The 26546-nt window shown below is 49.3% G+C and overlaps 1 protein-coding gene across 2 annotated transcripts in view; it reads left to right on the top strand.

The window, feature by feature from the left end:
- LOC146869736 (antigen peptide transporter 1-like) overlaps positions 1–26546 on the top strand; it is a 194397-nt gene that overhangs the window by 22803 nt on the left and 145048 nt on the right. For both annotated transcript variants that reach the window (XM_085613821.1, XM_085613831.1), the window contains 3 exons: positions 23034–23164; positions 24270–24475; positions 25418–25615. In XM_085613821.1, coding sequence (XP_085469947.1) covers positions 23034–23164; positions 24270–24475; positions 25418–25615 — 535 coding nt within the window. The remainder of the gene's footprint in view (positions 1–23033; positions 23165–24269; positions 24476–25417; positions 25616–26546) is intronic.

A 26546-nucleotide genomic window follows, 5' to 3' on the forward strand; every position in this document is an offset into this window, starting at 1 on the left:
CATCATGATACACTTTTAACGTCTAGTATTTTGTATAAATCTTCCTTGTTTCATTATAGAATTTATCATCGGGCCTTGAGTGTGGTTCTCCCTTGTATTGTGATGCAGTTTACCATAAAGCAATTAGTATGGCGCTCCCTTGTATCACAATAGAAGTTAACACTTTGTAACATGTATGGGGCGCCCTTGTATCACAATAGACTTCAGGTAACATGTATGACACCTCCTTGTATCACAATAGACTTTAACACTATGTAACATCTATGGCACTCCCTTGTATCACAATAGACTTTAACACTTTGTAACATGTATGGGGCACCCTTGTATCACAATAGACTTCAGGTAACATGTATGACACTTCCTTGTATCACAACAGACTTCAGGTAGCATGTATGGCACTCCCTTGTATCACAATAGACTTCAGGTAACATGTATGGCGCTCACTTGTATCACGATAGACTTCAGGTAGCGTGTATGGCGCTGCTTTGTATCACGATAGACTGCAGGTAGCATGTATGGCGCTCACTAGTATCACGATAGACTTCAGGTAACATGTATGGCGCACCCTTGTATCACAATAGACTTCAGGTAACATGTATGGCGCTCCCTTGTATCACAATAGACTTCAGGTAACATGTATGGCACTCCCATGTATCACGATAGACTTCAGGTAACATGTATGGCGCTCCCTTGTATCATGATAGGCTTCAGGTAGCATGTATGGCGCGCCCTTGTATCACAATAGACTTCAGGGAGCATGTATGGCGCGCCCTTGTATCACAATAGGCTTCAGGGAGCATGTATGGTGCTCCCTTGTATCACAATAGACTTCAGGTAAGATTTATGGTGCTCCCTTGTATCACAATAGAATTCAGGTAGCATGTATGGTGCTCCTTTGTATCACAATAGACTTCAGGTAGCATCTTTGGCCCTCCCTTGTACCATGATAGACTTCAGGGAGCATGTATGGCACTCCCTTGATTCACAATAGACTTCAGGGAGCGTGTTTGGTGCTCCCTTGTATCACAATAGACTTCAGGTACCATGTATGGTGCTCCAAATCAAAATCAAATAAGGTGTTTGTTAAGCACGACTACTCACCCGTAAGGGTCTCAAGGCGCTAGGGGGTGTGGGGGGGGGGACTTCGCAGTTTCCAGTCCATCAAGGAGGGGGTCTGTCGAAGAGCCAGGTTTTAAGTTTTCTTGCGAAGATGTGGAGCGATGTCATATGTCTGAGGTGGAGCGGAAGGTCGTTCAAGGCTCTGGCCGCGCGGAAGGATAAGGAGCGGCCTCCCGATCTGGTCTTTCTGGTGCGGGGGACCACGGCGTAGGAGAGCTGGGCTGATCATAGGGTTCATTAGGGTGCGTGGAATTTGAGTCGGCTATTCAGGTATGCTGGTCTGGTGTCATGGAGGGCCTTGTGAGCGTGGGTTAGCATCTTGAAGGTGACTCTAGCTTCGATGGGGAGCCAGTGGAGTGTGCGCAGGTGCTGGGAGATGTGGCAGTGTCTTGGCAGGTTGAGGACCAGTCTTGCGGCGGCGTTTTGGATGTTCTGTAGCTTGCGGGTGAGGTTTTGTTTATTCCGGCATAGAGTGCGTTGCTGTAGTCGAGCCTGCTGGTGACCAGGGTGTTAGTGATGGTCTTTCTGTGTTCGAGGGGAATCCATTTGAAGGTCTTACGTAGGATGAGGAGGGTGTGGAAGCAGGAGGACGAGACAGAGTTGATCTGGCTGTCCATTTTGAGCTCCGAGTACAGGATGATTCCCAGGTTGCATGCGTGGTCCGTGGGGGTGGGCGGGCTTCCGAGGGCGGGGGGGGGCACTAGGTGTCGTTCCAGGCATCTGGGTTTGGGCCCATGATGAGTACTTCCGTTTTGTTGGTGTTTAGTTGTAGTGAGCTGTTTTTCATCCATTTGGCGACGGCTTCCATGCCTTCTCGAAAGTTGTGTCTGGCAGTGTTGGGTTCGTTGGATAGAGCCCGTAGGTTCTGACGACGAGGGCGAGCGGAGCCATTTAAATGTTGAAGAGCATAGGGCTGAGGGAGGACCCCTGGGGGACTCCGCAGGTGGTAAGTGTAGGGTCCGAGAGGAAAGGGGGGATTATGACCCGCTGCGTTCTGCCAGAGAGGAAGGAGCAGATCCAGTCGAGTGCCTTGTCTTGGATCCCTGCGTCATGAAGTCTGCGTATTAGGATGTGGTGAGAGACTTGTGTCGAATGCCGCTGAGAGGTCAAGGAGGATGAGGGCTGCTGTTTCTCCTTTGTCCAGTAAGGTACGGATGTCGTCTGTTGCGGCGAGGAGGGCGGTTTCCGTACTGTGGTTTTTTCTGACCCGGATTGGGAGGAGTCGAGGATGTTGTGCTCTTCGATGAATGTGGTGAGTTGGCTGTTGATGGCTTTCTCGATGACTTTCGCTGAGAACGGGAGCAGGGAGTTCGGTCTGTAGTTTTTGAGGTCGGTGGGGTCCGCCAAGGGTTTCTTCAGGAGGGGGTTGTTCTCAGCGTGTTTCCAGTCATCAGGGAATGAGGCGGTTGCCAGGGAGCGGTTGATGGTGTGGCAGAGCATGGGTGCGATGGTGTCAGCGGCTCTGTTGAAAATGTGGTGGGGGCAGGGGTCCGTGGGGGTCCCAGAGTGGATTGACTTCATAGTCTTCAGTGTGTCTTCAGTGGTGAGGGCTGTCCAGTTGTCGATCGCTGGCTTCAGGGTGTCGGGGGTGGTTAGTGAGGGTTCTGTGTGTTGGTTGTCTTCGTCGAAGTTGTCGTAGATGCTCTTGATTTTGTGGTGGAAAAAGGTGCTGAGTTTGTCGCAGAGGTCTTGTGAGGGACGGATGTTGGTGGACTCGCTGGTGGGTTGGGCGAACTCCTTGATGATGTTAAAGAGCTCTTTGCTGTTGTGTGCATGAGTGGAGATTCTGTCTTCAATCGCTTTTTTTTCTCGTTTTTCTGATGAGTTGGTGGTGGGAGTTGGTGGCGGCTCTGAAGTTGTTGTGGGCTTCTGTGGATTTGGTGTTCCTCCAGGCCTTTTCGAGGCGGCGGCAAGTGCGTCTGGACTCTCGAAGTTCGGTGGTGAACCATCTAGCTTTCTTGGCGTGGGTGCTTTTGTTTTTCTTGAGGGGGGCTATGGTGTTGGCGCTGTCGGAGATCCATCGGTGCATGGTTTGGGCTGCGGAGTCATTTTCCGCAATGGTTGGGGTGGAGTTGCTGAGTGATTCTGGTCCAGTTTCTTCGTGGGTGCAGGTGCTGGTGTCTGTGTATGGTGGGTGTTCTGAAGGTGAAGTGGACAGTCCATGGGAGTTCGGTGGTGTGGCTGAAGGTGATGGAGTTTCCTGTTGTGAAGAGGGGTTCGGTCACGATCTGGCGGAGTCCAATGTTGTGGAGGTTGTCCAGGAGGGAGGTCGTGCTGGGGTCCAGTTGGTTGTCGAGGTGGAAGTTGAGATCTCCCAGTAGGGTGTAGATGGTGGACGCGATGGCATGTGGGGAGATGATGTCCGTGATGGAGTTGGCAAAAAGTCTGCGGGGTCCAGGGGGTCGGTCGATGAGGGTTCCTCGGAGGGTAGAGGTAGGGCTGGGCAGTATCTTGAAGTGAAGGTGTTCCATCAGGTCTGTGGGCTCGTCAAGGAGTGTGCTCAGGCGGAGGGTGGATTTGTGGGTGATGGCGATTCCTCCTCCCGGGCAGGTGGGGTGCTCCCTTGTATCACAATAGACTTCAGGTACCATGTATGGTGCTCCTTGTATCACAACAGACTTTATTGTGAACCAGGGCTGACACTTTTCGTGCAGTGGGAGGAGGGCATACATGGGACTCTGCAGAGGTCACCCTGCTCTCGTGTCCTGAAAGATCTGAAGCATTGGTCTCCTATAGGCGCCATCTTGGTCTATATGCCCAGGTGGCCCTCACGTTTCTCTGGGATGCACCCACCTTGTCTAAGGTACTATTTACAGAAAACTGCTGTTGGATGAAGAGGTGGGATGCAGTCATTGTTTGCAGGAATACGATGATGATGGATTAAACCCAGATTAGTTGACTGGGGGTGAGTGCTTGCAATGTTCAACACTCCGTCCAGCATCCCCTTTGGTTTTGCTTTGTTCGCCCTAAGTTGGCAGGGTATGCCCAGATGTGGGTCCCTTGCTCACTTCGCCACTGGATTCAAGCTAGCCTGGCTGATGACAGCTGATTAGGCAGAAACCGGTCCCAGGAGGCTTCTTTCCGGTCCAGGGAAGACATGGCTTGGCAGTTCGGGCTGGACTGTTCCCATGAGGCACAGGGTCAGACTGATTTGCATATGGCCATGTCTGAACTGGGGTGGCGGAGTGAGCTAAAGAATGATGATGGATTAAACCCAGATCAGTTGACTGGGGGTGAGTGCTTGCAATGTTCAACACTCCGTCCATCATCCCCTTTGGTTTTGATTTGTTCACCTTAAGTTGGCAGGGTATGCCCAGATGTGGGTCCCTTGCTCACTTTGCCTCTGGATTCAAGCTAGCCTGGCTGATGACGACTGATTAGCCAGAAACCGGACCAGGATGCTTGTTTCTGGTCCAGGGAAGACATGGCTTGGGAGTTCGGGCTGGACTGTTCCCATGAGACACAGGGTCAGACTGATTTGCATATGGCCATGTCTGAACTGGGGTGGTGGAGTGAGCTAAAGAATGATGATGGATTAAACCCAGATCAGTTGACTGGGGGTGAGTGCTTGCAATGTTCAACACTCCGTCCATCATCCCCTTTGTTATTGCTTTGCAGGAATACCAGCCAGAAATGAAGTTTCCGCCCCCCAGTGTGCCCACAGCGAAATCCAGCCGTCTCGTAATAATAGCCAGAGTGCACAGAAAGCATGGCCGGCTTTAGGGCGGTGCGACCGGTGCCACCGCACCGGGTGCTGACTCTTCAAGGGGGCGCCGCTTGGAAGTATTTTATAGCTTTAAAAGCACCTGCTGCTGCATTGCTAACCTCCGGCAATTCTCATACAGCAATAAAAATGTCAAGATAACTACAGTGATTCATGTTCTTCCTGGAGAGAGAAGGAGTTTTGTCTAGTGAAAGTTTTAACTCATTTTATGGTAGCACAGAGGGTTTATATGCCTGCTGCCAAAAAGCAAGATATAGATTAGAGCATTATGACTTTTCCTCTGTCTTTCATTATTCTAATGTTTCAAAAAGGGTTCATTTTGGTAAGAATAAAAAATCTCTATTATTAAATGTAACCCCAAACCATGAGGATATGTTTTCAATTATGAGTCTGTGCTTCTCCAGACCAAGCACTCTTAAACTATACTGTCTACCAGTATGTATGTCATGTGACTCCTACACCTTGTAGTCTTCTGTCTGATGTAATATTTCCTATACACTGATTTACATACCTATGATTTATTGTCTCTGTGTAGTGTGTGTGTGTGATGTAAAGTGCTCTGACACCCTACACTGGTAAAGGAGGTGCCATCCAACTAATTAAATACATGTCAGAGAGAGAGAGAGTGATTATGGAGACTTGAGGGGGCACTGTGAAAGGGTGGTAGTGAGGGAGTCTGTGGGGGGCGCCAACAAACATTGTCGCACAGGGCGTCACCAGTGCTAAAGCCGGCCCTGGCAGAAAGAGTGCGGGATCTGGTGACCAATCAGCTCATTATAAAATATAATTCATGAATTAGGTTAAGTGTACGAGGTATGTATGTAGGTGGTATTGTGAGTACTTAGCCCATAGGCCGCGGGGCGCTGTGTAGGGTCACAGGTAAGATGAGTACAGTCAACAAGTGACAGGGAGTTAGGTGGGTTCTGGGAGCGAAAGTGAACTGATACTTGTAGGAAGGTGGAATCTGACTATATGGTTGCCCCCACTTTTTGCTTGGTGTTTTGCTGGTTTATGACTTAGTTGGACTGGGATCCTGCTATTCAGGGCCCCAGTCTATCTGCTTTCTCTGTTAAATGGTTTCCATGTATAATCCGTACATTTCTAATTGGATTCTGGAGTGCCTTATAAGCCCCTAGTATATGGTATAATATGTACCTAGGGCATAGGTACCTCAGAGGCCTACCAGGGGCTGAAGCATGTATTATGCCACCCCTGGGAAGCACTCCAAAATGACACCACAGGTCTGCTACTGCAACCTGGGTAAGGTGGTGCTTGCACCCCTTACCGTGGTATAGGCTACCTATATCACTACCATTGCACACACATATAAACCTATAAGTCACTCCTATGGCAGGCCTTAACAATCCTGAAGGCAGAGTGCTTGGTTTTTATGTGAGAGGGTGCCCCTGCATGAGCAGAGCCCCACTGCAACGTTCGGACCACCTCCTCTGATGCTGTTTGTTGTGCAGCCTGACCATATACTCTTAAGTGCATTATAACCTCGCGGTAAATGATAACTGTGGGATGGCTGCAATGGGAACATGTCGTGTTTGTTGTCAAACCTTTGGAATACTACCCCCTCCCACCAGTTCTGGCGGCGGGGGTAGCATTCCACCCTTCTATAGGAAGAGACATGTTCACACTGGTCTAACCCGGAAGGACTTTCTTGAGCCTTGGCATCACAAAATGAATGCCTCTGCCACAGACACAGGTCTGGCCTCCTGCTACTGACCGAAACTCCGGCAGGGGAGGCCTGGACAATAGGTATATTGTCCCAGGGAGGTGTAACCACCTCCCCAGACAGGCAGATGTGTATTAGGGCTGGGCGGGAGCACTCTCTGCTGCTTTGGGGTTCTGCACAGTGGGCACACTTGGTGTCCCTGTGCATAGTCCAGTTGAAACCGGTTGCAGGGGCTACCTGCCCCTGCTCTGGCGCAAAACTGGACAAAGAAAATGGGTGTAACCACCCCTCCCATAGGTGGGTCCCTAGAGTATGTCCAACCCCCAAACTTTGTATAAGTATGGGAACCCAGTCCTTGCGACTTTAGATTACTCTGGACGAAACTCTGCAATATATATGCTGGACCTTCGACGTTCTACTTTGCTTAGAAGACTGAAGACATCTCCCTTGGGGTCAAGGAGTGACTCCCCTGCTTGGCAGGCACCAAAGAAGCAACTGACCGGTCTGCATCGCTGAAGCTCCCGCCGGATTCCGAAGTCTTTGCATCACCAGAGGTGGATTTCCAGACTTCCCAGAGGCTACCCTGAGTCCACAGCAAAGCTGAGGCCCATGGCTATCGTGGGTGACGTGGAACCATGACCCCTGAACATCGTGAACTTTTGCAGCAACATCATCTTCCTGGTCTTCCTCGAAGTTGTGCTTTGGGGTCCGAGTAGCCCCAGCCTTGAGCACCTCCTGCACCAAAGATTTCTGGCCTCCACTCCACAAGTGACCCATGGGCCAGTTTCCAGTGCGACCGCTCGAGGCTCTTTCGCGATCACTAGCCCGTTGGCTAGTAGGTCCCCATGAAGGCAACTCCTCTTCCGATTGGGCTTCCCTGGTTGCTCCAGACGTGCCCTGACTTACCCTCGCTGGGTGAGTCCCCCAGACCTTGTTGGTCTGCACCGACGTCCTTTCTCTGATTGCAAGCGACTTGCCGCTGCCAAGGCTTGTTGGGTCCAATCTGGTCACCGACTCCGCAGCACTCGACAGACTTCGTGGGACACCTCGAATCCAGCTCCTGGTCGACATCGGCGCCTCCTGGACCTCGTGGCTGAAGAGTCAAGACACCCGTCAACTCACCTGAAGCACCCGACATCTGTGGGCATTGGACCATCCTGCCCTTGGTCACTGGTAAGTGACCCAGACTCTGTCCCCTCTGCTTTCAGGTTCCTTCCATCCTAGATCCAGGCTTGGATCGTTTCGGACACTTCTCCTCTTCACGGCAGCAGCACTTCTTCGCCAGCTTCCATTGAAATCGATGACGCGACCCGACACCAAAAGACACCTATGAACCCGGCTTCCGTGGGTGAGGTAACACGAGTACTCCGGTGCTCCCGTGGGTGCTAGCCCTAGAACTTCCTAAGTCCCAAAGGGTTTGGTCCTGACTCGATTCTAAGTGTCCCTAATCTTTAAATTTCCAACTGCGACATTGCCCATAGAAGCTAACGGGAAACCGTGGTTGTGTTTACACACTGCACACAGCCCCCGTGGGTCCCCTGCTTCACTACCTTGGGTGGTTCCTTGGGGTCCCAGCGATTATACAGGCTCTAGGCCTTGTGTCTAGATCCGTCATGGTTCTTATACCACTTTATTGGTATATGGTTTGGTACGCCCCTAGGGCCCAAACGCGTATTTGTGCTATTACTGTTGATTGCTAACTTGTAAATTAAGTACTTCGAACTCCAGTCTCATAAAGAGACTAGAGGGGTGTGTTTTATCTTAAATACATATATTTGAAATATATACCTGGTGTGATTGTCCTTTCCTTTGATCATTCAAGAGATTATAGACTGGTAAACCAAGCCACTTTACATTCCTTCAAGACTTAGCCTGAAGGCTGCTCTCCATAGCTACCACTAGGATAGCTTTCAATAAAGGTTGTCTTTAACCTATTCACCATAAGGAGTTGTTTGGACTGATACAGGGTGCCCACTATAACTAGTGGACAGTATATATCAGGCCAACTTCTCACACTGCTCTGTTGTGAAGTTGTGTTCTTTAAGGAGAAGTACATTCAGCTGCTCCCTAAATTGGAACAGAGTTGGGGCAGACCTGATGGGCACAGGTTTAATACAAAGGCACATGTGCACGGCTGTTACATGTGTCCTGAGTATCAACAGAAGAGTCACGTATCAGCAGCTCAAAACTCCCAAAAGGACAACAGATGACTTTGACATGGGCAAGTCATCATATGCAGCCCTCTAGACAAAGGAAGCAGACCTTGCCTCCCTGATAGGGAGGGACGTATGACAACTATGCACGACCAGCATGTGATACCCTACGCATCATCAGTGTGAGCCTGCTAAAGCTGAGGATTGGCTCTTACCCTCCGCATCATCAACGTGAGCCTGCTGAAACTGAGGATTGGCTCTTACCCTCTGTGTCATCAACGTGAGCCTGCTGAAGCTGAGGATTGGCTCTTACCCTCTGTGTCAACAACGTGAGCCTGCTGAAGCTGAGGGTTGGCTCTTACCCTCTGTGTCATCAACATGAGCCTGCTAAAGCTGAGGATTGGCTCTTATTCTCAGCGTCATCAATGTGAGCCTGCTAAGGCTGAGGATTGGCTCTAACCCTCAGCGTCATCAACGTGAGCCTGCTAAGGTTGAAGATTGGCTCTTACCCTCATCGTGATCAACGTGAGCCTGCTGAAGCTGAGGATTGGCTCTTACCCTCAGCGTCATCAACGTGAGCCTGCTGAAGCTGAGGATTGGCTCTTACTACCAGTGTCATCAACGTGAGCCTGCTGCAGCTGAGGATTGGCTCTTACCCTCAGCATCATCAACGTGAGCCTGCTAAGGCTGAGGATTGGCTCTAAGCCTCAGCATCATCAACGTGAGCCTGCTGAAGCTGAGGATTGGCTCTTACCCTCAGCGTCATCAATGTGAGCCAGCTGAAGCTGATTATTGACCCTTAGCCTCAGCGTCATCAATGTGAGCCTGCTGAAGCTAAGGATTGGCTCTTACCCTCAGCGTCATCAACGTGAGCCTGCTGAAGCTGAGGATTGGCTCTTACCCTCAACGTCATCAACTTGAGCCTGCTGAAGCTCTGGATTGGCTCAAGAGGACCTCCCGCGTGATGGTGTACTGGAAGAGAAAGAAGGAGAAAAGAGATTGAGGATAAAATTAAGAATTTAGATACAGTTAGATTTGTCTAGTGGAAGACAGACATGTATTACACACATTGAGTTTAAATTTGAGGCAATATGAAAAAGATGTTGAGAACTGTTACTCCTAAGGAAGAAGGATACGATTCCCATCTCAAAAAAGAAGGAGGAGGGAATTCAGTAAATCTAATTCACTTGCCAAGCAGAGTAAAATGCTTGACTTGATCACAGAGGGCGAGTTCAGCTGCAGTCGCACGTCTTGGCACAGTGGCAAGGTCGACCACACTCCCACATCTTGGCATTGCGCCGAGGTCAATCACAGTTGCCCTTTTTAGTACAGTAATGCAATCAGCAGCGGTAGAACTCCTTGCCATTGCAATTCCAGGCTGGAGCCACACTGCCAGAGACACTGGTGCCCACCGCTTCTAGGATTCTCAGATCACTCGCCTCTGTCTGCCCTTTCCTGACAGACTCCAACATCACCAGGGTCTCACTGCTTCTGGCTGTCCCTGGACAGTCACTCCTCCGGCACGGTTGGCAGGCTCGTTCCCTTTCTCAGCAGACTAGCTGGCTTCTAGGTGCTTCAGGTCAGATGAACAGATTTTTCCTACAAGATACAACTTCCCCTCGCCTTCTGCCTGCATAACCCACAACAGAGACACAAGAGGTAGGAGCTTTCTGCACCTGGCTATCATCAGTCACACTGAACGATGAACAGGGATAATCAAAAGGCTGACGTCACCCAAATGGCCTCTTTCAACTTGAGCAAAGTGACTGCAGTCCGATCCTTTACCCGAACCGTATAACAAATGGCAGCGGTCCAGGAAGAAGAATCAGCGTATGAAAGTGCCCCTTTTGACATGGTCACCCCCACTTTTTGCCTGGTATTCGATGCAGTTTTGTCAGAAAGTCCCCTGTGTCCCCTCTATCCAGGCCCCTAGTTCCAGATCTGTTTCTCTAAAACTGTACAATTGTACCCCAACCCACAATACCTTTAGCACCCCCTACATGTCCGTAGTAAATGGTACCCTGGTACCTAGGGAGAGGAGGCTAAAGAGAGTTCCTAAGGAATGTAGCATGTATTGTGCCACCCTAAGGGACCTCTCATCTAACTCTTGCAGGCAGCCATTACAGGCTGTGTGTCTTGGCGCAGACACAACTGAAAATACGACATGGCACACTTCCCATGACAGATACTGCATGAAGTATAGATAAGTCACCCCTACAGCAGGCCTTACAGCTCTAAGGCAGGGTGCCCTGTACTACGTGTGGACATATCTTCATGAGCAGATATGCCCCTGTGCTGGGCAGTCCAATTACTGCCAGTACAAGTAACCTGAGAAACCATTTCCCCAAGGAAAGAAGGTGATCAGTCAAAAGACAAAAACAAAGAGTCTTCTAAAGGCCCCCAAAAACCTGTTCAAGAGGCTGGGCCCGAGCCAACACACAGACCAAGGGTGGGTACCAGGGTAAGAACTGGGATCCCAAGAAGGAATGATGCTTTAATTGCATTGCCAATGGGCACCGAACTGACGACCCTATCTCTCCCAATCTGTCCCTAAAAGAGACCCCCTAGTGCACCTTCTGTTCCTAATGCAGTGGTACATCTCCAGATGGGATCCCAGGTATGTCCTGACCATGCCAAAGAGCTCACTGAAGCAACTCTAGTCTGAGGATGGGGTGATGTAACTGCCCTGGCTGTCTGGCCCAGTAACCTAGAGAAATACAGACAACAGCCACATATCAATCGGGTTAAAGGTGATGCACTGAGAGATACAAGTGCAAGTGTCACTATGGTAACTGAAAAACTGATATCCCCCAGGACACTATCTGATTGGTGAGACATTTACAGTCCTCATGCTGACAACTAGACTAAGGTCCAGCCCATGGCATTGGTGTCCTTAGAATGGGGAGGGGTCACTGGACAGAAGAATGTGGCGGTATCTCCTGAAATTCTTGTAGCCTGTCTGCTAGGAAATGATCTGGAGTCCTCGGCATGGGCTGAGGTCGGAAGAAAAACAGTAATAGTTTGGTCTGCCACTTATGGCATGCCTAAGTCAAGCCCATCTGCGCCTGCCCGAGCCTGGCCCGGGCCTAGGGTAAGAGGTCCGGGTCATCCCCCAAAAGAGCATGGACATATTATCAAAAAGCAGCCTAAATCAAATCAAGTGAGCTTGCCACCGGGGTCCATGAGAAGTCCTAGGCTCCGGTACTCATTCGAGCAATTAAAGGCATATTGCGCACCCTTGCCCCTTGAATGTATGAAATTGCACATTGATGGCAAAATGGAAATATATTCTAAGTGCGGCTTCTCCTTTACACCAATTTCCAAAACTATGAAAATCAAAAAATCCACCAGTATTAACCATTCAACTCTACCCAATAAACACTTTTCCTTTATTAGTACAAACTGTCGCTCCTTCCCTAAGCACAAATTCGAATTGTTTGATCTGTCAGTCAACAAACAACCCGACGCAATCTTTCTCATGGAAACTTGGCTCCATGAAAGCTCAGGTCAGGATGTCGCCACCGCTCTACCAGCTAACTACGCAATAGTTAGGAAAGACCGCACCACTAAAACCGGAGGGGGTATAGCCATCATTTTTTTAAAAGGATTACCAATGCAAATTCGAACATCTCTTGTTCCCTAACTGCGAGGCAGCCCTATTTAAGTTGGCTCTTACCCCAAAGTTGACCTTTTCCGGCACGCTCGTTTATTGACCTCCCGGTCCCTCTGCTCCCTGGGCTTCTGCTTTCCCTGGTCATGAAAACAGCTAATTGGTCATGAAATGGTCCATGGAAACAGCAAACGTGAAAACAGGACATGGCACACAGCCCTGTGTGCCATGCCCACAGACACTGCATGCTGTACAGATAAGTCACCCTTACAGCAGGCCTTACAACCCCAAGGCAAGGTTCAATACTACATGGTAGAGCATATCTGCATAAGCAGATATGCCCCTGTGCTAGCCAGTTCAATTACTGCCAGTACAAGTGACCAGGGAAGCCATTCTGAGTACATGTGCTAGGCACTGGTCAAAAACGAGTTCCACAGCTACATGATGGCGTCACTGAAACCAGAGATGTGTGGTATCAAGCATCTTGTATTAATAACTCCACACTGATTCCAGTGATGGCTTTATTAATACATGCGCTCAGAGTGCACCTTAGAGGTGCCCTCTGAAAATCAACCAACTACTAGTGTGATGGCTGATTCTGACCAGCCTGCCACCACAGACGAGTCTCTGACCCCCAGGAACAAAGCCTGCTCCGGCAGAGGGTGGTTCGAGGCATGTGGGCTGCTGAATTCATATCTGTGCATAGATCGCCGCCTAGTGTTGGGTCCGGATGTTTGCACGTTGTTGTCCTGGAAGAGTCTTCGAAGTATCCTGAGATAGGTGACTCCTCCCCTGGACCACAGTGCGCATGGGCATTCTCTCCATCCTCAGATTGTTTTTTTCCGCCATTGGGTTCGGATGTGCTTATCTTGACTCAAGTTAGGAAAACTTTTTTTCAGGCCAAAAGGCCTTTAGTTCGCGTCGGTACTGTTCCCGATCGGTATCGACAGTTACTTGTTAGTTTATTGACTTCAAAAACAACTTTTTCGCATCGTATCCGACCATCGACCCTACATCGACGATGGAATCGAGGACACCATTCAAGCGGTGTCCTGTTTGCAATGCGAAATATCCCCATGTCGACGTCCCCCCGGTGTGCAACAAATGCCTTTCACCAGATCACTACGAATCCACATGTATGGCCTGTGCCCGATTCCGATCCAAAAAGACTCTACGGAATCGACGAGCAGCGAGACTTGAAGCGCAGCAAGCGGCACCGGCCCCGACCAACATCTTCAGCGCCGAGGAGGAAGATGTGGAAGGCGTGGAGAACCTACCCTCCAGCCCCGCTTCCGAACACGATTCCGGATCGGAAGACATCGAAGAACAACTCTTTCACAGGGAAGAAGCCGACACCGATGTAGGAGACTACGATGAGGCCTTAGGGGCCGAAGAAAGTAGCTCCGGTGATGAGCAAGGCCTACCCGTACAGATGGAGGATATCCCAGTGCGTCAGTCTATGGCTCCGGTCGAGGGATCGCCTTCGGGCCTTACCCAAGACCTATCCCGCAGTTCTTCGGCCCCGCCCTCTGGCCCGGCCTCGGACATTCAGCGACAGCCATTAGTACCCAAAATGACTGGTTTCCCTTCCTCGAAACCGAAACCAAAAGTCGTATCGGTTCCACAGAAACCGAAACTGAAACTGACACTGGTCGGATCGAAGCCCACTACACCTTCGACGCCAGCCAAACCCGTCGGCACCGACCGCACCAAACGGGACTTCGGTGCCGAACTCGCAGCAGCCGACGTCGGCGCCGACACACGGATAAAGGCCATCGGTACTGCCAAGCCGCCTCGGCCCCCGGCACCGAAACAATCGACTCCGGGCACGAAGGTCAAAATGGCTGCTGCATCGCACATCGCTTCAAAAGCAGCACCGAAGGCCCAATCATCGACGCCGTCGACAGCTACTACCTCTCCTCGACTCGATGACCCCGTGGCCCCAAAGAAGTCCACGCCTGCCTCTACAGAACTGCTCGGCGCCAAAGAACCGTCGGCGTTACAGGTACGACAAGTTGCAGCGTCCTTGCAACGCATCAAAGAAAAGGCAGCCCTCCAGGACACGTCGGGCTCCGAGCCGAAAAAAGCTCAAAAAGCGCCTCTCCAGCAACACCCAACATCACTTTTGGACTGCCGCCATCCACGGCGCCCAAACTGTTTGAAATCAGGACACGTGTCACCCAGACTAGGATCACACCTGCCGAACGCTCTCCTACGGAGACGTCACCGTCCCACATCATCGATGCCGACACCGGCAGACTTATGCTCCACAAGCGGAGAATATCTTCCGAGCAGGCTTTGGACTCCTACCGGATCCCGCTAAAGAAAAAGCTGCCAGCGGATTCGGAACCAGTTCTTTACGAACGTCTCCATACCTCTTACCTAGATCCACAGCCCTTCTCTCCGACACCCTCCGAAACCGATGCTTTGGAGGACTACATGGGTGACGATGTCCCCTACCCCAGAGAGATGGACCCTGAAGGCCAACAGGACCCTGACCAAGCTTGGGATGACCCTGTAGACCCGGGTGCGCCTATGGATACACAGGACACGCAGCTATATGGTGCGAAAACGTCTCCCACAGAGGACACTGCCGCATTCAACGCCCTCATTGAACGTGCTGCGGCCAATCATGGTGTGCAACTCCACTCTGACACAATCGAGGACGATTTTCTAATGGATACTTTCGCATCCTCAGAAAGGAATATCAAAACTCTACCCATGCTGAAAGGTGTCCTCAAACCAGCAAAGGACATTTTCAAAGAATCCACTAGGGCAAGAGTAATAAACCCCAGGATCGACAAAAAATATAGGTCGGCGCCTGGGGACCCTACGTACATTAGAGGCCAGTTGCCTCTAGATTCCATCGTAGTCGCTAATGCTCGCAAACGGGCGCACTCGCAGACTACTGGGGAAGCTCCTCCCCCGGACAAGGAGTCCAAGGTGCTAGAGACCTCCGGCAAACGGGTTGCAGCCCAGGCAGCTAACATATGGCGTATTGCCAATACCCAGGCGCTCCTAGCTCGCTACGATCGCGCACACTATGACACATTAGAAACCTTACTCCAACATCTCCCTGACCAATGCAAAGAGGGAGCAGAGATCCTCATCAGGGAGGGACAACTCCTCACGAACGCATCCATTAAGTGTGCACTGGATGCCGCAGATACAGCTGCCAGAGCAATAAACACCAGCGTCATGTTACGACGACACGCCTGGTTACGAATCTCCGGATTCAAACCTGAGGTTCAAAATAACATCCTCAATCAGCCGGTCAACCCCGACTACTTGTTCGGTCCAGAGGTTGACACCACCTTAGAAAAAATAAAAAAGGACACAGACACTGCAAAGTCCATGGGGGCTCTCCAAACGCAGACCTTTCGGAGTGGCTCCTTTCGTCGCCCCGGAAATAGAGGAGCAGGTAGAGGACAGGGGTCACAGCAAACCTTCAACAAGGGCAACACACAAAGTACCTACGATAAAAACACCCGGGGTGGATATCGTGGATCCAGCACAAAGGGTAGAGGACGCGGATTCGGCAATACCAGGTCCTCCCCCAAGAACAAACAGTGACGCCCTCTCCCTTCCTCCCGACCACATAACACCTGTCGGGGGAAGGCTACAAAGGTTCCTGTCCACGTGGAACTCCATCACCACGGACAGGTGGGTCAAAGATATTATCAAACACGGTTACTGCCTAGAATTAACCTCCACTCCACCCACAATACCGCCAAAACACCGTCCTATGTCCTCAGAGCACTTAGCGCTATTACAGCAGGAAGTGCTAAGTATGCTGGAAAAAGGCGCAATAGAGGTCGTACCCGTCCGCGAGCAAGGTACGGGGGTGTACTCCCTGTACTTCTTAATACCAAAAAAGGACGGGTCACTCAGACCTATACTAGACCTGAGACCCCTCAACCGCTACATTCTCTCAGAGCATTTCCACATGCTCACCCTACAACAAGTCCTCCCGCTGCTCAAACAGGGAGACTTCCTGGCCACGCTAGACCTCAAAGATGCGTATTTCCACATACCCATTCACCCCTCACACAGAAAATATCTCAGGTTCACTATTCAAGGGCAGCACTACCAATTCAAGGTTCTTCCCTTCGGCGTGACAACAGCACCCAGAGTTTTCACAAAGTGCCTAGCTACTGTGGCTGCACATCTACGGAGGCAACACATTCACGTCTACCCTTACCTGGACGACTGGCTTGTTCAGGCAAAGTCAGCCCAGCAATGTGCCAGCCACATGTCCTGCACCATTCACCTTCTTCACAGTCTGGGGATCTCACTAAATTACCCGAAATCACATCTCCAACCCGCACACGTACAACAGTACCTAGGTGCGACCATAGATACTCTGGCAGCCACAGCTCAGCCAAATTTAGTGAGAATCAACAGCATGCAAATGCTGATTTCCAAGTTCAAACCCCAACACTCCCTTCCCGCGCGAGTGTTCATGCAGCTGATAGGCATGATGGCCTCCTGCATTTTCATAGTCCCACACGCGAGATTACATATGCGCCCGCTTCAGGAGTGCTTAGCACGTCAATGGAATCAGGCTCACGGGCAACTAAAAGACCTAGTGTTGGTGAGCGGTCGGGCATACAACTCTCTGCATTGGTGGAATCCACAAAACCTTTGCAAGGGCCGACCGTTCCAAGAGCCTGTTCCACAAATAATACTGACAGCGGACGCGTCTCTCCAGGGATGGGGAGCTCATGTACTCAATTACACAGTGCAGGGACTATGGAAAATACAGCAAAAGAAGATGCACATAAACTTTCTAGAACTGATGGCAATCTTCCTGGCAATGAAAGCATTCAAAGTACACTTGTGCAACAAAGTCGTGTTGATCCGGACGGACAACATGAGTGCCATGTACTACATACAGAAGCAGGGAGGAACACACTCCACAGTTGTCTCATCTGGCTCAGAGCATGTGGAAGTGGGCCATTCAGAGGAACATATTCCTCATGGCGGAACACCTCCCCGGCAAGGACAACCAGATGGCGGATCTGCTCAGCAGACACAGCCACCAGATGCACGAGTGGGAGCTACATCCGTCAGTACTCCAACCGTACTTCCAACAGTGGGGTCATCCAGAGATAGACCTATTCGCCACAAGCGAAAACGCAAAATGCCAAAGCTTTGCCGCCAGGTTCCCACATCCGCAGTCGCAGGGCAATGCGATATGGATGAACTGGTCCGGCAGATTTGCGTACGCTTTTCCCCCAGCACCATTGATACCGCTGGTGGCACGCAAACTCAGACAACACTCACTGACACTCGTCCTGGTTGCTCCAACATGGGCACGCCAACCATGGTACACCACCTTTCTCGAACTTTCCGTGGTGCCGCATCAAAGGCTGCGGATCAAACCCGCGCATTTGATGCAGAACCATGGAGAGATTCAGCACCCAGATCCGCAACAGCTGAACCTGGAAATCTGGCTCCTGAAGTCCTAGAGTTTGGCTACCTAAACCTGCCACCTGACTGTATGGACATCATTAAGGAAGCTAGACGGCCCACTACCAGAGCTTGCTATGCAGCCAAATGGAAAAGGTTCGTCATTTATTGCAATAACAATGACATTAACCCGCTAGACGCATCCATCAAAAACATAATTTGTTACCTCTTACACCTATACCGATGCAATCTGGCATACACCTCAATACGTGTCCATTTGACCGCAATATCAGCCTATCTCCAGAACAGGCAGCACCTTTCTTTATTCAGAGTGCCTGCCATCAAAGCATTCTTGGAAGGACTCAAACGAGTAATTCCTCCAAGCCACCCACCAGCTCCAATGTGGAACCTCAACTTGGTCCTCACATGCCTGATGGGTCCACCCTTTGAACCTCTACACTCATGCGAGATTCAATTCCTCACCTGGAAAGTAGCTTTCCTAGTAGCGATCACTTCTTTAAGGAGAGTTAGTGAACTCCAGGCACTAACCGTTCAAGAGCCATTCATACAGGTTCACGCCAACAGGGTCGTACTACGTACCAACCCCAAATTCATGCCCAAGGTTATATCGCAGTTCCACATGAAAGAAAGAGCACTCCATACACTAGATGTGAAGAGAGCCCTCATGTACTATATAGACAGGACTAAACTCTTTAGGAAAACAAAACAACTTTTCGTTGCCTTTGCCCCACACCACAAAGGTAACGCCATCTCCACAGCAGGTATAGCCAGATGGATCGTTAAATGTATTCAAATTTGCTATCAAAAAGCTAAACGCACATTAACGATTCCCCCACGAGCCCACTCAACACGTAAGTTAGGGGCCTCCATGGCTTTCCTGGGAAACATTCCTTTGCATGATATATGTAGAGCAGCCACCTGGTCCACTACACATACATTTACCAAACACTATTGTGTAGATGTGCAATCAAAACAGCAGGCATCTGTAGGACAGGCTGTTCTCAAAACTCTTTTTCAGACCGCTGCAGCTGGCACTGGTAGCCGCCGCTAATGGGAGGAACTGCTATGTATTCTATGCACAGATATGAATTCAGCAGCCCACATGCCTCGAACTGAATATGCTACTTACCAGTATGCATCTGTTCTTGGCATGTAGGGCTGCTGACATTCATATCGCCCACCCTCCTCCCCGGCGCCTGTAGCAGCTGCAGCTCTCAGAATTACTGTATAGCATGGTCATCACTTTCTGTATCTACTCCATCACTGCCACAATGGCGAAAAACAATCTGAGGATGGAGAGGATGCCCATGCGCACTGTGGTCCAGGGGAGGAGTCACCTATCTCAGGATACTTCGAAGACTCTTCCAGGACAACAACGTGCAAACATCCGGACCCAACACTAGGCGGCGATCTATGCACAGATATGAATGTCAGCAGCCCTACATGCCAAGAACAGATGCATACTGGTAAGTAGCATATTCATTTTACACCCCGTCCAGCAGGATTAGCATTCCAAGGCAGGGGGATTCAAAGAGCCCATCTCCTTTGGTAAGTGGCTCTGGCATCCCTCAGAGGTAAGTGGATGTCAACCCCCCAGGCCAGGGCCCATTTTGGCACCTGCACTGGTGGGAATATTAGTAGTCGGAGAGGGATGTTCACTCTCAGGCTAGTTCCACCCCTAGGTGGGCTGAAGAACCAGGCTGAATTAGGCCTGGCGGCGCAGAGTACGCCTTAATCTCCTGAGTTCACCTGCTTTGTTGAACAGAGACACAGGACACTCTGTTCAGCGTAGAAGATCAGGTTTATTAGCTGCAGCGAAGTACAGTTGTCCCAGAAGTACACCTGGTATGTTCTTAGGAGACTGCCACTTTACTCCATGGTGCACAATCTTTTATAGCACATAGATTCACCAAGAACACTCCCAATGCATACATGATTAGCCAATGAGAAGAGTTTGAAAACAAGGTATAACCAATGAAAAAAGTTTGAAAACAAGATATCAAGTAACCCAAATAAACCTCTTTTCCAACTGTTTTTGTCACCCCTCCCCACAAGTTAATCAGTGGTAGTATCTACAACTCAACTTGCAGGTGGCAGGACACATTTGTATGCTTTGGAGGACAGTTGTGAAATGAGAGAATACAAGTAGAGACTAGCGAAGGCCAGAAGATAAGATAAAGTCAGGAAAGAATGGTGCGAACCAACAGACAGTTGAGACAGGGATCAGGCGGACCAGACGGGAATTAGTGGACTTAGCTAGTCCCTGACATCAGTCTCGTAAACAGAGGCAGGAGGTTATTTTGACACGTTGCAGTGAGATCAGCAGAAAAACTTTGTTTATTGTGCTGCCTGAGTGAGGGCAACACAAAATGGCAGTGAAACACAAAATGGTGGCTAAATACAAGCAAGATCGAAAATCGAATTTCCTCAGGGCTAATCTGATGTGTACACCAAAATTAAAAGTATGCCATCTTGGTGATGGCAGAATTAGGAACTCTGGGACAGGGTTATGCCCACTTTCCACAGGAAGTCGTCATATAGGGGGGGATAATGACCCAAGGGCTAAGTAGCCCATTGGCTACTACACTACACTCCCCTAATACCCTTAAATCCGATCATGCCGACCTGAAAGAAGAAGACTGACCCCTGAAGAGCTGCAAAAGCAAGAACAGAAGAGCAGCTACTGACTTGGTGCCAACCATGCCTGTCTGCCTGCTGTCCTCGACAATTATGCCACAGATGACTTGACCTGCATTTGCTGCACCTCTAAAAGCCTGAGGGGACTGCCAGCCGTCACCCAAGACCCAGGAACTCTGTAGAGCAGAGGAGATGCTTTCCTGCTCCGTGCAGACACCCCAAGAGACCTGTGAGGACTCCGGACTGCCAAAAACTCGACACGGAAAGCCCCACTGCACCCGTGCCACCTAGCCTGAGTCGAAAGTGAGTCAATGGTGCCAGCGTGGTCCCCAGACCCTCCAGAGATGAAGCCCATCTTGGGTTTGCCAATAGTGGACTTCCTGATGCCGCCTGCAACCTCTTTGCCTATCTTTTCAATTGACTCCCGTTACTGTCCTTGCAAATTCATTGCTTTTCATTCGTTGAATAGGCGTAGTTGTCCCTCCTTGTTACCGCCTTGTCTGCGTTTGTAGCCTCCCATAATGAATGGACTTTTTACTTGTGTTGTTACACGGTCTGCTTTATAAGTTGGTGAGCACTATTTTCTTTAATGAATGCTTCTTTCTGCAATAGTGATTTAAACACCCTGCTGGGGTGCCGCGCACCTTGCGCGTGGCCTGTGCTGGTTTGGTCACGGCTCATTTTGCTTTGTTCAGTTATTATCATTTCATGCTATCCATATTTCTTGGCGCCCCCTGTGGCAAAAGACTGCAGTGGTTATTGATCAATAATTTATAACTACCTTGCTAGGTTTTGTATTGAGTGAGGAAGGTGAGGAAGAGTCCAGTGAGAGAGAGGCAGACAGACAGACAGACACATGCAGTGTGTTTGTTTGGCATGAGTGCATATGCTGCTCTCCTGCTGTGACCGACGTAAGCACAGTGCTGACATTTGTGCAACAGGACAATGAGTTTTTGTTTACAGGGTGGTGGAAATAGGGTGTGTGGCTCCTTGAGGCGTTTGTTCGGCCCGTACCAGTGCCTCGCGCTTTCCTTCCTGAGTGGCTTCAATTTTACGTTTTATAATGCGTTGCTCTTTCATTTGAGATACAAGGAAGACTTTATAATCTACAACCAACTAGTAATAAAAATATACCAAAAGAATATTTACAATTAACTATTATATCTCACACAATACATAAAAAAAAAGCAACATTTGTTCCCAAAAACTGAGCAAAGGGGAGAGCCAAAACAGTGTTAAATTAGTTCTTGTAGGAGAAAAGCCTGAGCCCCCCCCCCCCGGATGTTCTTTCGCTTGGTTGCTCCGGGGTCTTCCGGCACACACAGGTGGTAGGACCCTGCTCATACAAGCAGTCTTCCCTTCATTCTCGTTCTCGAGGCACGGGCTGGGCTTTAACGGACATGAACTGTGTTCATAGACCATGGTCCTTTTGCGGCAGCATTTCATAACAAGCATTTGAAATGCACTAGATCTCGCATTTGGGAGATTTTGAGCCTATTGCCATTGTAAATGGCAATGCCTTTTATTTATGTGTTTAAAAAACGTGCAATAATAAAAGGCATTGTCATTTACAATACCAATAGTTCAAAGTTTTGAAAATGTGAGACCTATTGCATTGCAAATGCTTGTTATAAATTGGTGTGGATCTCCTTATCGAGTGTGTGCATCATTTATTGACCTTGTGTGTGTGTGTTCTCTGATAAACCTAAGGCTTCTTGACCACACCACCCCCTAGAAGGGCACCTTGGGATTGCTAGAGAAAGCCCCTGTCCACTCATAAGGGATACCTGGATCTTTGCACTGTATACCTCTCTTTGGTATACTATATAAAGAGACAGCTTCCTACAGTCATCCGCTCGTCCCAGCAAGATGCCTACATGGATTTCTAAAGGAGCTCTCTGTCCTCTCTTCCCATTTCAGTGTCGATCTCCTCCCTCAAGTTTCAGGAATATCAGCAGTAAAGTACCACGGTCTGTCTGCCGTCCATCTTGTGCCGGAGACCAGGCCAGGGGTATCCAAAATAGAGCCGACAGGCCTACGTTACACTGGTTCACTCATACAATGTACACACAACATGCCCACATACACAAACACGTACACAACCTACAAGTGGGATGGATGTTAGTGCTGGTATCCTGGGTAGCGCATAAAAGCGTGCAAAGATAAAAAGGTCTGGTCACAACTATTAATTCACAAAACATGGTATACTGACACCATCTCTCTACATGCTAATCCCATGACAGGGAAAGTAGTGCAGTCAGCAAAAGGGGGGCACGCTTTCTGCACCTCCCAGGACAGGTCCAGGACCTCACACGTGTCAAGAGAATGGCCTAGACCTCTGCACACACGTTAGATACGTATGAGACTATGGTCGAAATCAGAAACCAGGATACCAGATGTATGCCGGGGACACTCAGGGCAGGGGAACAACACTGCACACCATGCAGGGGACATTCACATCCAGGACGTTTTATCACTGTTTAGTTGCCTGTATTGTGTATCTTGGTTCATTGGTGAAATGGATCGATCTTGTGTTTGACTCGATAGGCAGTCTGGGATAGAATCCACGTCGTATATGAACAGGGTTCTAGTTTAACCTAATCGATAAGGTGGTAGCGCAGAAATCATTCATCTGGATCATGGTCCTTTGCCGTGTCTTCCCTCTTTCTACAACAGCGCAGTGACAGAGTGCGTCTGTGACAACCTCTACTACTTCACCATGAATCTCGTCCACATGGGAATCCAGGGGCAGGTCTTTGAGGCTGTTCTGAAGCAGGAGATCGCCTTCTTTGACACACTATCAACTGGTGAGTATGATTCTCGTAATCCGTCCATATTCTATCTACAACGTGTTTGTGGACAGATCCTGGGAAGACACAGGAATAAATGTCATCACCCAGACAAGATTCAGGGCCTGATTATGAACTTAGCAGATGGAAGACTCCGTCACAAACATGACGGATCTTTCACCCTCCACATTACATAGAATATAATGGAATTGTAATTCGGCAGCCGGGATATCCATCACGTGTGTGATGGAGTCACCCTGTCCACCAAGATCGTAATCAGGCTATCGATGATTCCAGTGTCTTGACAATTAAACTTCAGTAGCTAAGGCACTCTTGTTCCTGGGTCCTGAAATCCCAAGATTTTTGTTTTAAAGTCCCAATCCTGGGTCTGAAAATCACAACTGCAGGGACGTAAAATTCCCTATGCTGTATCTTAAGTTTAAAACTACTGAATCACACATTCTTGTATTATGAAAGTTATTTACCTTGAATTCAGGATCTTCCAGAGCAACCCTAATGGCCTCCCAGCTGATGGATCCCGGGTCTTTAAATCAACATGTCCTTTGTTGTGCGGCGTTATTTGCCTTGACCCCAATGTCATATAATTTAAAATAAAAGAGATTTTAAATTCCCAGGCTGAAGTTCTTAAAAGTCTGAAAGTTTGCATCTTGAAACCTCCAAAACATGTGTTTGTAAATCACTGTCTGGGTTTTAAAAATTCCAAAATCCCGGATATGAAAATGTTCCATGCCCTTCACCCTGGGAAACTGTGTGGAGAAAGACCCAAGTCATACACATTTCACAATCCCTGTTCTTGGGAAAACCCTCACTTTTGAATGTATGAAATCCAAACTTTTTTTAAATACTCCAGTCCTATGTCTCGAAAATCCCCTCATATGAAAAATCCCCACCCGCTGGCTGTTCAAATCCCCAAATCTTCCATATTGTCCTGAATTCCAGATTTTCCGAACCTGTGCATAGTCCCACCCTCTTCCAGGTCTACAGTGGAGGTCATCTCTTTGGTTGAGAGGAGAGTCTTGTCTTCATGTTTATTAAGATTCCATCTTCTCACTTGAGCTCACGCCCTTGTGCGCTGTATGACGTTTTCCATCCTCGCTTACAGGCGCGATCACTTCGCGGATCACGACGGACACCAACACGATGAGCGAGTCTCTCAGCGAGAAGCTAAGCCTGCTGATGTGGTACTTCATGAGAGCCATCTTTCTTTACGCCTTCATGCTCTGGGTGTCCTGGAAGCTGGCGCTGTTCACACTCATCGGGCTACCCATCCTCTTGGTCATTCCAAAGCTCTCCGGAACCTTCTACCAGGTGAGATTTGTGCAGCAGTGGGCTGGGATTGCTGTAGCACGTGACCTTTGCTCAATCAGTGTGGTCTGTGAAGGAGGTAAGCACTAGGAGGGTGCATGATCTATGGTTGTGGTCAGTGCAGAAAGTACGGAGTGGGAAGACATGTGATCAATGAGTGTGTAGTATGTGTGAGAATTAAGCAGCAGTAAAATCTTGATCTGTGTTTGTGGTCTGTGGAGGGAGTTAGGACAAGGAAGATGTTTGACCATTGGGTGTGGTCTGTGAAGGAAGTAAGTGCAAGTAGAACTCTTGATCAATGGGTGTGGTCTGCAGAAGAAGCAAACACAAAGAGAAAAACAACTTGTGTGACACAGCATTGTGTAGTGATGGGTGTACGGTGTGGTGCCTTCTGTGCTGTTATGGCTTAGGCATAGTGTACGGTCGGTTGAGTAGGGGATATCTTTATGAAATACTTGATATCATCTCAGGTTAGGAGGCGCTGTCAAGAGGAACGCAGGAGCACCAGGAGTAGGTGTAGAAGCAATCAAAGGAGAGGTGTGACTGGAGGAAGTAAAGCCAAGTAGTACTGGAGACGGGCGAGGAGTACCAGGGCCTCAGTGGATCTGTGGTGTGGTTAAGATTGGATGACGTAGGCAGAGATAGCAGTAGATGGTAAAGAAGAATTTTTTTGCCATCTAGGACTTTGGTATGGTCTTGGTAATAGGCTGAGGCCTGCAGACGACTACTCTTCTGAGTAAGATAAAACTTCATCGAAGTGTGTGTTTAGGAAGTCACGTCTCGCGCTGGCTTACGAACTGAGGACTGATGGGTACTGGCAGTGCAGTAGTAGCCAATCACTGATAGCTACACATTGATAGCTATTCCTTATCTATCAATTGGCACCATCATGGGGGTCTAGTAGTCTCTGTGAAGTCTGACCAGTGCTGTCTCTCCCCCTCCCAGGATCTGGCTGTGCAGGTGCAAGAGTCTCTGTCAAAGGCCAATCATGTGGCTCTGGAGACGTTCTCCAACATGAAGACCGTGCGAAGCTTCGCCAATGAGGATGGAGAGGCCGCACGATATGCCGAGAAGCTGCAGGAAACGTATCAGCTCAACAAGAAGGAGGCAGCGGCGTACGCGGGCTTCATGTGGACTAGCAGTGTAAGGGGCTGTAGGATCTAAGCTATGCTCGCTTCATGTGGACCAACAGTGTAATGGGCTGTAGGATCTAAGCTATGCTCGCTTCATGTGCACCAACAGTATAAGGGCCAGTAAGATCTAAGCTATGTTTGCTTCATGTGCACCAACAGTATAAGGGCCACTAAGATCTAAGCAATGTTTGCTTCATGTGCACCAACAGTGTAAGGGGCTGTAGGATCTAGCCTATGCCTGTTTCATGTGCATCAACAGTGTAAGGAGCAGTAGGATCTAACCTATGCTGGCTTCATGTACACTACAGTGTAATGGGCTGTAGGGTCTAACCTATGCTCTCTTCATGTGCACTAACAGTGCAAGGGCCGGTAGGATCTATGCTATGCTCGCTTCATGTGTACCAACAGTATAAGGGGCTGTAGGATCCAGCCTATGCTTGTTTCATTTGCATCAACAGTGTAAGGGGCTGGAGGATCTCACCTATGCTGGCTTCATGTACAGTAACAGTGTAAGGGGCTGTAGGAACTAACCTATGCTCACTTCCTGTGCACCAACGGTGTAAGGGGCTGTAGGATCTAAGCTGTGCTCACTTCATGTGCACCTACAGTGTAAGGGGCTGTAGGATCTAGACTATGCTCGCTACATGTGCATCAACAGTGTAAGGGGCCAGTAGGATCTAAGTTATGCTCGCTTCATGTGCACCAACAGTGTAAGGGGCTGTAGGATCTAGACTATGCTCGCTACATGTGCATCAACAGTGTAAGGGGCCAGTAGGATCTAAGTTATGCTCGCTTCATGTGCACCAACAGTGTAAGGGGCTGTAGGATCTAAGCTATGCTTGCTTCATGTGCGCCAACAGTGTAAGGGGTTGTAGGATCTAAGCTGTGCTCACTTCATTTGCACCAAAATCAAAAGGGACAGTTGTATCGAAGTTATGCTC

The sequence above is a fragment of the Triturus cristatus genome, chromosome 1_1, assembly GCF_964204655.1.
Source record: "Triturus cristatus chromosome 1_1, aTriCri1.1, whole genome shotgun sequence".
In the NCBI taxonomy this organism is placed as follows: Eukaryota; Metazoa; Chordata; class Amphibia; order Caudata; family Salamandridae; genus Triturus; species Triturus cristatus.